This window comes from Echinops telfairi, unplaced genomic scaffold (genome assembly GCF_000313985.2).
Source record: "Echinops telfairi isolate 266 unplaced genomic scaffold, ASM31398v2 ScPeMD7_11;HRSCAF=52, whole genome shotgun sequence".
In the NCBI taxonomy this organism is placed as follows: Eukaryota; Metazoa; Chordata; class Mammalia; order Afrosoricida; family Tenrecidae; genus Echinops; species Echinops telfairi.
This window is the reverse complement of record NW_022103908.1, coordinates 5,246,047-5,258,766: the sequence shown is the minus strand read 5'-3', so window position 1 is coordinate 5,258,766 and position 12,720 is coordinate 5,246,047. Positions and strand designations below refer to the sequence as shown.

Genomic DNA, 12,720 nt, shown 5'->3' with positions numbered 1-12,720 from the left:
TTTTTAACTCTTTCTCCTCTCCCAAGAGAACACCTGTCTGCCCTCTGGTGACCCAGGGTTTCCCAAAGCGAACCCTGGGAACAGTGCAGCAGACTGCAAAGTCAGAGAGCTGTCCATGATCCTGGGTTACGGGCTATATTACAAATGTTTTAATTGCCGGGCGGTGGGCGGGGGAAGTAATTATTTTTATTTTCACGTTTTGAAAAGGGGACAGCTGGCCAAATAAGCTTGAGTCTGGCCCAGTGCTTCCCCTGCCTGCACACCCCTAGTCACCATCAAACTCCGTCTCTTCTGGTATCCTGAATGGCAGCGTCTCAACGTGTCTCCGATATTTTTAAATTATTAGTAAGATGTTTCACATACTTTTAGGAAGCCTGGTGGGGCAACAGTGAAGCACTCAGCTGCTAACTGGAAGGTTAGCAGTTCAAACCCCCCCAGGAACTACCTGGGTGAAAGAGCCCCAGAGGGCCTTTGGGGCACTCCTACTGTCACCTGGGGTCACCATCAGTCCAAGGTAACTCAGAGGCACCACCTAACTAACGCTCACGTGCAGATTCTCGTGTTCCTCAGGAAGTCTTCCGCATGCAGTGTGCCCTTTACATTGAAGACACACTCCATTGGGACTAGCCGCCTTTCCAGTGCTTAATAGCCACGTGTGGCAAGCAGCTCACTTTGGAGTTCAGAGCCCTAGAGAACATTGGGAATCACCCTGCTGCCTTAACATAGAATCCTGCATGATCCTTCCTGAGGTTCCACATGTGGAGACCTGGGGTCAGGAATGTGCGGTTGGTCTCAACAAGAATGTCATGATTCTGATGCGCATGCTGGCCTGCCCCACACAGCCGGATGTGTGCTTACTCTAAGTGTGCCGATTCTGGAGTGAGATCCACAGGGGGCTGTGGCCTGGCCACCCCACTTTAATAGCTTGCTGACCTAGCACCTTTACCTTTCCTGGTCTTAGTTTTTCTCACCTGCGAAGTGAGACCAATGATCCCTACATACCCAGGCTAACAGATTTAAATGACACAGCACCATACCTGTCACATCTCCAAAAGTGGCGTCTACTAGCTGTCTGAATTTCACTGCCCCCATTCACCCCCCATTCCTACTTTGAGAGAGGGCCCTCCCACCACCCCCTCTGTGCTTGCCTCCACCAGAGCCTACGGTCATTGTCTGCTTGGACAGAAAGTGGCTAAAGTGTATTTTCACAAGGCGCCCTTGAACCTCGCACGTAGCACACGCGCTGAATAGTATATGTCATATGTTAGTAACTGGACTGAATGGGAGCGATTCGGTTTCTTCCAATGGAGCAAAACTCTTTATCCAGAATGACCTCCTACAGCAAGGACGTGTGGATGTGCCAAGTGGCCCAGAGCCCTGTCCTCCTGACACTCCTTTCCCTCTCAAGTCTGTCACAGAAAGCTTTGCCAGAGTGGTCCACGGCTTGCAGGTGGCTCACCTCACAGATGGCGTCATCCAAAGGAGCAAGAGGATGATTCTGGATACCCTGGGTGTTGGGCTCCTGGGGACCGGTACGGAGGTGTTTTACAAAACCAGCCAATATAGCAAGGTAAGGAGCGCCGAGGCCTTTAGAGATAATAGGGACATGCACACACTCCTGTCGACCCCTGGGAGTGTACCAAGGCATGTGCGTGTGTCCTAACCACTCTACTTGTCCTGTGGTACATGGTCTTTGGCATCTGTAGCCCTGCAGTCTCTCATTTCATGCTTCACGATCTTAGATTTCATACTCATTCACATCCTTCGTGGAGCCACTATCTTAATGCCATGGACTATTAATATTTTATAGCTCATTGTCATCACTAAAGACTTTGTTTGTTTTGGTCTGAGAGTCTTAGAAGGAATCGTACCAGCATGCCCCAGACCCTTTGTTCATGCAGAGGCTCTGCGATTCTGTGACAAGGGGCTGGTGGTGCGCTCTAAGCAGAGCAGACTTCACGGGAGAGACGTGCCGGGTCCCTCTCCTGAGAATGCACTTGGCATTGACTATTAGTATAGCTTCTTCCCCTCTATCATCGTTACCATGACTACCACCCACCTCCACCATCACCTCCCAGAAAAGTCAGAAATGTAAGTATTCAGAGTCTATCCCCTTGCAGAACTGCTGAATCATTCAGAGTCTATCCCCTTGTAGAACTGCTGAATCATTCAGAGTCTATCCCCTTGTAGAACTGCTGAATCATTCAGTCTATCCCCTTGCAGAACTGCTGAATCATTCAGAGTCTATCCCCTTGCAGAACTGCTGAATCATTCAGTCTATCCCCTTGCAGAACCGCTGAATCATTCAGTCTATCCCCTTGCAGAACTGCTGAATCATTCAGAGTTTATCCCCTTGTAGAACTGCTGAATCATTCAGAGTCTAACCCCTTGTAGAACTGCTGAATCATTCAGAGTCTATCCCCTTGCAGAACTGCTGAATCAAGACCCAGGATTGAGCAAAAGCGTGTTCTCTTCCTTCCCCGGCAGAGATGCAGATTCCTCTACATAGCGGTTCTCAACCTATGGGTCGTGACCCCTTTGGGGGTGGGATGACCCTTTTACAGGGGTCACCGGATTCATCACAGTAGCAAAATGACAGTGATGAAGTAGCAATGAAAATAATTTTATGGTTGGGGGTCACCACAACATGAGGAACTGTATGAGAGTCATGGCATTAGGAAGGTTAAGAACCACCGCTCTACCAGGAAGGGAAAACTCCATTAAGGCTTGACTCTAATACAGGGGTTTATTCAGGAAGGGCTAAGACAAATCCCCATTCTTGAAGTTGCAACTTGGCATGTTGTCTTCACCTCTATGCCACTTCTTTTTCTTCCAGATCTACACTTCCAACATCTCCAGCACGATTTGGGGCCAGCCCGACTTCAGGCTCCCACCAGCCTTGGCTGCTTTTGTCAATGGAGTAGCTGTAAGGATGTCTCCATGTCTTTTCAATGGGTGGATGGTTGTGTGGAGCTAGGAAATCTCGCGGGAATAACCCAACTGCCAGGTCTTACAGATCACTGAAGTTCAGAGAGGTGAAGAGGTCTGCTGTCTCTTGTGCATGGTCATTTGAGTTTTCATGTTCCTTCAGTGAATTCATGCTTTGCAAACAAATTGTGAAGGGAAAAAGTTGGACATTTTTAGATGAAAAAATCCTCCTAGGATATACGAGTCTAAATAGTGGATATGGGTGGGTGGGTGGATGGTTGGTTAGATAGACGAACAACTCAATACTCGGATTATTTTCTCAATTCTCACAGTACTTCCTTCTTCTCCTGAAGGTGGTTACTGTCACAGTGAGATGTACTGTCTAGCAACATTGAATTCCTGCACTCATTAGAAATGTGAACCTTCTATTTGATAGTCTATATATTCCAATGCTCATCAGATGGCTACAGTTTTGAATAGCCGCAAGATGGCAACAGTTCAAGAACCAAAAAGCAGTATTCCTCCTCTGATGGAAGCTTGCTCTGCTTCTCTCTCTGTTGGCGGCAGCCTAAAAAATGCAGCTTGGCCATGAGCACGTTGGGATTTCTGAGATTATCCTGGTTCGGAGGACAAGAACTCAGAATATTCAGAGTCGAAGGCAAGGGTGAATCCAGAAGTGAACATCCAAGGATCCGAGGGAAAACAAACCAGCCACACTGACTAGACATGAAAATCTACTTTAAAATAAACTTCTGTTTACGACTAGCTGTTTCATAAGAGGGGGAGATAACTGGCTTTTTTAAATATTTTATTTTTCTGAGTTGGGATTTAATTCATATATCGTTATCATTCCATAATTGCTACCACAATCAGGATCCAAACATTCCTTTTCTACAGAAAATAACTGGCTTTGATGAAAGAAGAACTAAAACCTCAGTGCCCCAAATCATGATTTTTAAGCAAACAGCTCAAGGGTTCAAGTTTTTGTTCTATTTTTACAACGTCCCCATCAGTTTGGAATAACTTCCAGATGAAAAGTGGCAAAAAATATGTATCCTGATGTGGACTCACAAGAGCCACGTGGAATAAAGGGCATTAGCGTTTTAGAGCAAGCCATTTCTAGTGAGCCAGGGAGCAGGAGTGGCCACCTAATCTCACAGCTGTGTTTTTAAAGGGGTGACATATTTTTGCAGTCCCTGGGTGGGGTGAAGAGTTAACATACTGCGAAGTTAGAGATTCGAGTCCATCCCGGGGCTCTGCAAAGGAGAAAAATCTAATTTCGAAAGAAGGAGATGATGAAAATCCTATGGGGTTCTGTTCCTCAGACACGACTCATGGTCGCCAGGCGTCAGAGTCGGCTTAAGCACTACCACTTCACCCCTTCTCTGGGGCTGGGGCTGAGAGTGCACTAACCCATGAGCAAGACTCAAGGCCAAGATCTTCCCAGGTCTTGCTCACCTCCCAGCAGAGGGGCGATCCAGCCAGTGCCTAGTGATGGGACTGAACGCTAGTGCCCATTCCTGGGTTTCCTTTTCGGAATCAGATTCCAAACCTTCCCATCTGTGAGGTCATTGCGAAGATCATTAGGTGCCCAGTTGGTGGTCCCGACGCTGAGCACCCCCATGGGCATGGACACGAGAAGGAGAGGCTGGCGGTGCTGACCCAGCCTCACACCTGTGCTGTGTTTCAGCCTGTGGGTGCAGGGCTTCCTCTTTGTTGATTAAGAAAACTACGCAGCTTTCAGTTAGCTGAACCCTTACGGGTGCGCGAGCCATGACGTCAGGAAAGCACACGTTGGTTCTGTTGTGTGTGTGTGTGTGTTGGCTTGAGCAGATTCACTCCATGGACTTCGATGACACGTGGCACCCGGCCACCCACCCTTCCGGAGCTGTCCTTCCTGTGCTCACCGCTCTGGCCGAAGCCCTGCCTCAAAGCCCAAAGTTCTCTGGCCTGGACCTGCTGCTGGCTTTCAACATTGGCGTGGAAGTCCAAGGGCGCTTAATGCACTTCTCCAAGGAAGCCAACAACATACCAAAGAGGTACGGAGAGAGTCTACCCCTAACTAAGCGAAACACTCTGCGAGGTTGCTTAGAGCACTGGTGGGAAAACCTTTTTCCTGCTAAGGGCAGAAAACATTTGGATGTTTATAGCATCTTTCTCAGGCCATACTGGTTAAACATTTCATTATCTCCCCACTAATGTGATGGTTAGGCACCCTGAAGGCATAGTAGTTACCCGTTGGGCTGCGATCTGCAAGGTCAGCAGTACAAAACCACCAGGCCCTCTGAGGAGAAAGACGGGATTCCTACTCCTCTAACAAGTTCCAGTCTCAGAATCCCGCAGGGGCTGCTCTACCTTCCCCTTTAGGCTCACTGTGAGTCCACACTCATTCGATACCAGGGAGTGTGATGGTTGGAGTGACATCTCTCTGAGGAAGCATTTGGTGTTAGCTGGTATTGATGCTTTCACAAGCCAGGCCTTCCCCAACACTGGCTTAGAGGTTGGCTAAGTTGGGGATATTAACACTAGTATTGGCACATCGCATATCCTATATTCATGTGCAAACATGTGACTTCCGACGTGCTAATGAGTCATTTCCTTTGGGTGTAGACAGTCAACAGAGGTCCCAACCTCACTGCCATCATGAGTGGACTCATTAAAGGACAGAGCAGAACTGTCCCTGTGAGTGTCTGAGACTATCTTTACAGGGTAGACAGTCTCATCTTTCTCTAGCAAGGCAGCTGGTGAGTTTGAACCACTGACCCTATAGTTAGAAGCACAATGTGTAGCTATGTATGTCACCAGCGCTGCATCAAGAAATCAGGAACCTCTTAAAGGCTTGAAGGTAAACAAGCGGCCATCAAGCTTAGAAGCAACAAAGCCCACATGGAAGAAGCACACCAGCCTGTGCGATCACGAGGTGTCGAAGGGATCAGGTATCAGGCATCACCAGAACAAACAAATCATATCATTTTGAATGAGGGGACGTGCAGAGTGGAGACCCAAAACCCATCTGTAGGCGATTGGACATCCCCTTACAGAAGGGTCACAGAGAGGAGATGGGCCAGTCAGGGTGCAGTATAGCAACAATGAAACATACAGCTCTCCTCTAGTTCTTTAATGCTCCCTCCTCCCCAACCACTATCATGACCCTAATTCTACCTTACAAATCTGACTAGACAAGAGCATGTACATGAATAAGAGCTTGCAACACAGGGAATCCAGGACAGATAAACCCCTCAGGACCAATATTGAGAGTACCCATACCAGGAGGGTAAGGAGAAGGTGGGGGGAGAAAGGGGGAACCAATCAAAATGATCTACCTAAAACCCTCCCAGGGGAATGGACAACAGAAAAGTGGGTAAAGGGAGATATTAGTCAGCGCAAGACATAAAATAATAATTTATAGATTATCAAGGGTTCATGAGGACGGAAGGGAGGGTTTGGGAGGGAAGGGGGGAGAAAATGAGGAGCTGATACCAGGGGCTCAAATAGAAAGAAAATGTTTTGAAAATGATGATTGCAGCAAATGTACAGATGTGCTTGATACAATGGATGGATAGATGGATGAACTGTGATAAGAGTTGCATGAGCCCCAAATAAAATGATTTTTAAAAAAGAAAGAAAGAAATCAGGACCCTGAGATCAGTAAGTTCCCGGGGTGACTCTATCATTCTAGTATCCCATCCTCAAAGCAGAATCAACTGGCATTCCTTAGGGTCCTTCAGGTGTGTGAGAACACCCAAAATTTCCTGACCCTGTTTGCACATCCCCTAAGTCAAAAATGGTCCAAAGATGACAGCTTCACAGAGATCGCTCAACCTAATAGTTTGTCACTTAGCCCAGCCTGCAGGAAAGGAGGCTGCACTACTGAGTACATTATTTTTGTAGTTTTTACAAAGCTCACAGATTTTAGTTGTTTACTTGAGCCTTCAGCAACTGCCAACAATTTTTGTCTCCATGGTACCAATTTTAACATTATCACTTATCAAGTACTTACTAGGTGTCAGGCCAAGTTGATGGGTGAATTAATTTTAATCCTTTTAAAGCCCTATTAGGTAGATTATTATCACATTTTATGTAAGAGAAAACCAGGCAGGGAGAATGTGAATAATATACCAAAATTCACATAATTCAGAAAAATAGGGAAGATCCCGTGGGTAGCATAGATGATGACCAGGCTCACCTACTAACCCAAAGGCTAGGTACTCAACTGTAGCCAGAGGCTCTCAGAAGAAAGGCCTGATCAACTTCTGATAACTCAGCCAAGGATCCAAGAACACCCCTGTAAGGACAATTCTGCTCTGACACACTTGGGGTCGCCATGAGTTGAATCAACTCAGTGAGTACTGGTTAATGGATGGCAGAGCTGAAACTCACTGAGGCCAGGCACTGTGGCCTCAGACGCGAGGCTCCTGACCATGACACTGACCTCGTCGTGGCTGATGAAGTTTGTAAATCTCCAACTCTGTTTCTCTGCTTTTCAGATTCCACCCGCCCTCGGTGGTAGGAACTCTGGGTGCTGCTGCTGCTGCATCCAAGTTTTTAGGGCTCAGCTTGGCCAAGTGCCAAGAGGCCCTGGCAATCTCCGTTTCCTATGCCGGGTCACCACTTGCAAATGCTGCCACGCAGACCAAGCCCCTCCACATTGGCAATGCTGCCAGGCATGGGATCGAAGCTGCTTTTCTGGCACTGCTGGGTCTCCAAGCAAACAAGCAGACGTTGGACATGGAGGCAGGGTTTGGGGCCTTCTACGTAAACTACTCCCCCAAGGTCCTTCCGAACCTAGACGCCTACCCGTGGCTGCTGGACCAACAGGACGTGGCCTTCAAGCGTTTCCCTGCACACTTGGCGACCCACTGGGTGGCAGACGCTGCTGCCTCTGTAAGACGTCACCTTGCCGCAGACAGAGCCCCGCTTCCTGTCAATCATATCCAGAGAATTGTGCTCCGCATTCCAGATGTCCAGTATGTAAACAGGCCCTTCCCAGACTCGGAGCACGAAGCCCGCCACTCCTTCCAGTATGTTGCCTGTGCCACCCTGCTCGATGGAGGCGTCACTGTCCCATCATTCCACAGATCCCAGATCGACAGGCCACAGGTGAGACAGCTGCTCAGGAAAGTGGTGCTGGAACACTCTCCGGACAACCTGCCAAACTTTAATAGCCTCTACTGCGAGGTGACCGTCACGCTCAGTAACGGAGCCTCCTTTACAGAACGCTCCGATACCTTCTACGGTCACTGGAGGAAGCCGCTGAGCCAAGAAGACTTGCAGAAGAAGTTCAAAGCCAATGCCTCTGGGACACTGCCCTTCAACAAAGTGGAAGATCTTCTAAGGATCGTAGAAAAACTAGAAGACCTAGAAGACTGCTCAGTGTTAACCACACTTTTAAAAAGCCCCTTTCTACCCCAGGAGGCTTCTAAATCTAGCCAGTATGTATATAAGCCCATCCTGTAATCTGTCCTGAAGGCAACCAAAGTCTAAATCACTTTGCATTTGGGCGATTCCACAATTTGCTTTATAGACCAAGGGTCAGCTGTTTGGTCGGCCTACCCAGAGTTCAATGAAGTAAGATGAAGAGAGGCCTGAAACAAAACTGGATCATATATATATATATATACACACACACACACACACACATACATATATATGCATACATATATATATATATATGATAGAGCCAATTAATATGGTATTATTAGCCATAATTCCTCATCAGATATAGTTCTGTACTCTGTGCCTAGCTCTGATCCCAGTTTGGAGGGAGTTCTCCATTACAAGACTAAGATGGGTTAATTCCTGATCTCAGTGGAGGGAATGAACTAAGCCATACCCTTTGTTTCCTTTGGGGCATCTTTAAGACTAGTGGGATGGAAGGTGCCATCCTTTGTTTTTCTTGGGGTTATGGTTGGCTGAAAGACAAACTGCACCTCCATCAAAGCCGTTCCTCCACCTACATGAGCCATCTGGGACAAAAAGAACAATCCCAAGACCACTTGGCAGAGCACATCCAAGGTCTCTGTGGCGGCCGAGACCAGATACATCAGACACTGGCACAGAGGCTTAGAGGAACAGTGCTGAGGCTATACCGTACCTCCTCACCTATCCTGAGATTAGGGAACATTGGGACAGAATGATAGGTGGGTGGGCTCCTGGTCCGTGCAAGCAAAGGCCAAGGCACCACATGGCTGAGAGAGTGAGGCCCAGAGTGAGACTTGGATGCTATTGAGGAAAAGTGCTGCTGTGGACCAATCAGTGAGTCCTTACTGTTTGCTGATGTGTGATAACTTATTAATGTCTTTAATAAACTCCCTTAATTCCAAGTGTTGTCTGTAAGTTTTGTAACCATTGCAATCATTTATCCAACCCAGCAGAGAAACAGAGTGCTATGAGAGAATGACTGGTCTCTAAATAGGTAAGGGTGTGCCTGATCCCTGCCTCATGACATAGGGAAGCCAGCGGCCAGATATGGTCACCTCCATTACCGTTTCCTGCAAAGCAAAGAGAGTCATTTAGTCCCAGAGATTTCTCACAACCAAAATGCAACTCGGCGCCTGCATGTCAATGCCCTCTCCGAGCACCCACACGGGACAGGGGAGGATACTCCCTGTGGGTTTCTGAGACCCACTCTTGATGGGGCAGAAAGCCTCATCTTTCTCCCAAGAAGCAGCTGGGGGTTTCAAACTGGTGACTTTGCCGATCACAGCCCAAGACGTGACCACTTTGCCACCAGGGCTCACTCTTTCTCAAGGCAGTTTCAAGTCAAACAGAGTCAAGAAACACACAGAAAATGACGTTTAAGCAGCTAAATGCCTGCAAGTTAAGTCACCTGTGCTTTACTCTCATACAGTTCATTTCTTTCAGAGGATTTATGAACCTCATAAACTCACCGCTTGACAAGAACCCAAGCCTGTGTGCATGTTTGCTGACAGTGGTGAAAGGGTCTGATCTGCTGTGCCAACAGATAGTTTAGGCCCAGGTTTATTTCCGAGTCTTCCAGTGGAAGAGGGCTACTGAAGTCGCATGGTATGCTCCTATGATTTCAAGTAAGCTCTGGTGGCACACAAGTTGAGCACGGAGCTTCTAACCGGTGTTTGGAACCTACCTACTGCTCCTCAGAAGAAAGACGTGGCAGTCTGCACCCCTGAAGGTGGACACCCTTGGAAACCCTGTGGGGCAGCTCTCGCTGTCCTACAGCGTTGTTGTGGGTCACAGCTCTCTCAACTTGACAGCAAAGAATGTTTGGTTCAGTGAGTTCAAATTCTACTGGTTACCAGATGTGGCCCTGGGACTAGAACCTGGTTTCACTTGCCTCTGTTTCCCTATTTCTTAAGCGGAGATGAAAAGAGGACTGCAGGAGGAAAGGTGGCTTGCCTGTAGAAGCCATGCTCTTAACTAGGGGTGTCAAACTGGCGGCCTGCAGGCCGCCTGGGGCCCCGAGGTAATTTTTGTGGCCTACGATGCTCTGAAATAAAATGAAAATAGAAAAAATTGTTATGAAGAAAATAGTGCTTAGGGGAGATCGAGGCAATACCGCACACACAATTCCCTCATTACATTTTCAGAGCATCGTGGGCCACAAAAAATCATGTGGCCCCCGGGCCGCCAGTTCGACACCCTGCTCTTAACTATCGTATTGCCTGAAAGGTGTAAGACTTTGAAGGGGGAAAACGTCTCAAAGAGTCTGAGGGGAAAGAAAGGAAAAGCAAAAAAGAAAAAAAATTGGTAAATACTGCTTAAAATAATAAAAATATTGAACAATAAAATAATGGTAATAACATCTTCTGGGGTTTTAACATTAGCTAGGTATACAGAGGGAGGAGGTTACGAAAGTTAATGTGCTCTAAATGCCTTGTGTTCTTTGAGGAAAAGGTGAAGATCCTAACTCTAGCTGCTGGTTAAGCCTGCACGTTAAATGTTAGGGTGACCGTGAGAGGACAGCAGTGGAGAACATCATGTGCTGGTTTATCAAGGAAGAAAATAGAACTAGAAGGAAATTGATCTAAAAGCAGGTAAGACAGAAGAAACAGAAAAGGCAGGACAGAAAGCATAGGACGAAATGGTAGAAGAAATTCATAATTACAAAAACAGTAAATGGACTAAATATTCAAGTTAAAAATGACAGGATTTTCTGAACACATTTTTTCAAGTTCAAATGTTATATTGATGTCTAGTTTACATATAATTCATTCACTCATTTAATTTGTACAATCCAATGAGTTTCAGTAAATTTACAGAGTTGGGCAAACATCAAAACAATTCAGTCATGGCGTATCCTTATCCCTCAAAAAAAATTCTTTTATATCTATTTGAACTTCTACCACCAGCCCTCAGCAAATATTCATCTTTCTATCTTTGTAGTTTTGGGGCACTTCATGTAAATCATACAATGTGTCTATGCCTGATTTCTTGCATTTAGCATAAAGATTTTGCGAATCACCTATGTCTCTATTAGTACTTCATTCCTTTCTATTGCTAAATAGTATTATATATGGATGAACTTAACTGTTCATTAGTTAATGGAAAGTTAAAATGTCCCCAGTTTTGGGATATTATAAATGATGCTTTTATGAATATTCGCAAACAAGTCTTTGTATGAACTAGTTTCCATTTGAGTGGATACCTAGAAGTAAAAATATTGGGTCATATGATAAATGTTTCATAAAACAACAGCCCACCAAAGTGGCTCTCTCGTGTTCCATTTCCACCTACAGTTATCAAAACCTGTTTCTTCTCACCCTTACTAGCCCCTTGGCATTGTCAGTCATTTTTTATTTCAGCCACTCTAGTGAGTCGCATTCACTCGATAGCAGGGAGTCTTAGTGCATATGTCAGGTGTCCGGGGGTTAGGGGTGGTGGGCTACAGGTTAGGCTACTGACTAACAGTCATCAAGTTGACACCACCAGCTGTCCTGTGGGAGAAAAAAAGATTGACAGTCTCAGAAACCCCGAGAAGCAGTTCAACAGTCCCATCACCTTTCCATGGTTCAGAATCAGCTTGAGGCAGTGAGTTTGAGTGGGTGTAAGGGCATCTTATTGTCGTTTTCAATTGCATTTCCCTAATGAAAATACCTGTCCATTTTTGCCAGTTCTTGTCATTGAATTGTCTTACTGACGAAGTGTTCTTTACATGTTCTGATCTCAGTTCTCTATCTAGTCCTTTATACAGGTATCAGATACGTGCTTAACAAATGTTCTCACGATATTTTCATTTTCTTAATGGTATCTTCGGAAGGGAAAAAATCATTTTAATGAAGTCAATTTTATCCTTATTTTTAATGGCTTGTGCTTTTGGTGACGTCAGAAGAGGCATTAAATATATTTACTCAGTTATATACTTACTGTAAGATGTAAGATGCAGGAAAGTTGTACATAAAAAGATGAGAAAACTATGGGTGGAACTTCACCACAAAAAGGTATGACAAATAAATGTTAATATTAGGCAAAATAGAATTCAAACACATTACTAAAAATAATAAAAGTCACTATTTAATGATAAAAAGTTCAAATCACCAGGTAGCTAAACAATTCTAAATGTATATGCACCTAATACTGACTTGTAAGTAGATAAATCTACTTTAACACTGAGAAGCTTTCTACATTTCTCTTCTAGTAATTGATTTGAAGAAAAACTAAGAGAACCTATATGATTTAAATACAAACAACATGGCTGATCTAATGAGAACACAGATAAATCAAAGTCTTAAAAAAATCTCAGAGAATATAAAAACTAACCATATAAAGAGCTTAAAGCAAGTCTCAATAACCATTTAAAAGACTGGATTTATAAAG

At 45.5% G+C, this 12,720-nt stretch overlaps 1 protein-coding gene across 1 annotated transcript; it reads left to right on the top strand.

Annotated features, from left to right (window-relative positions):
* The first annotated feature begins 1,328 nt into the window (after positions 1-1,328).
* On the top strand, positions 1,329-8,519 carry ACOD1 (aconitate decarboxylase 1). Its single transcript, XM_013006888.2, has 5 exons — positions 1,329-1,364; positions 1,409-1,570; positions 2,837-2,926; positions 4,762-4,967; positions 7,416-8,519. Exons 1-5 carry the CDS (start codon positions 1,329-1,331, stop codon positions 8,383-8,385), a joined length of 1,464 nt encoding a protein of 487 aa, XP_012862342.1. The 3' UTR covers positions 8,386-8,519.
* The last annotated feature ends 4,201 nt before the right edge of the window (positions 8,520-12,720 follow it).

Coding starts and splice junctions, on each gene's coding strand:
- ACOD1 (XM_013006888.2), top strand. CDS start 1,329: ATGACCTCCTACAGCAAGGACGTGTGGATGTGCCAA. Junction 1,571..2,836: donor AAACCAGCCAATATAGCAAG/GTAAGGAGCGCC, acceptor TTTTTCTTCCAG/ATCTACACTTCCAACATCTC. Junction 4,968..7,415: donor GCCAACAACATACCAAAGAG/GTACGGAGAGAG, acceptor TCTGCTTTTCAG/ATTCCACCCGCCCTCGGTGG.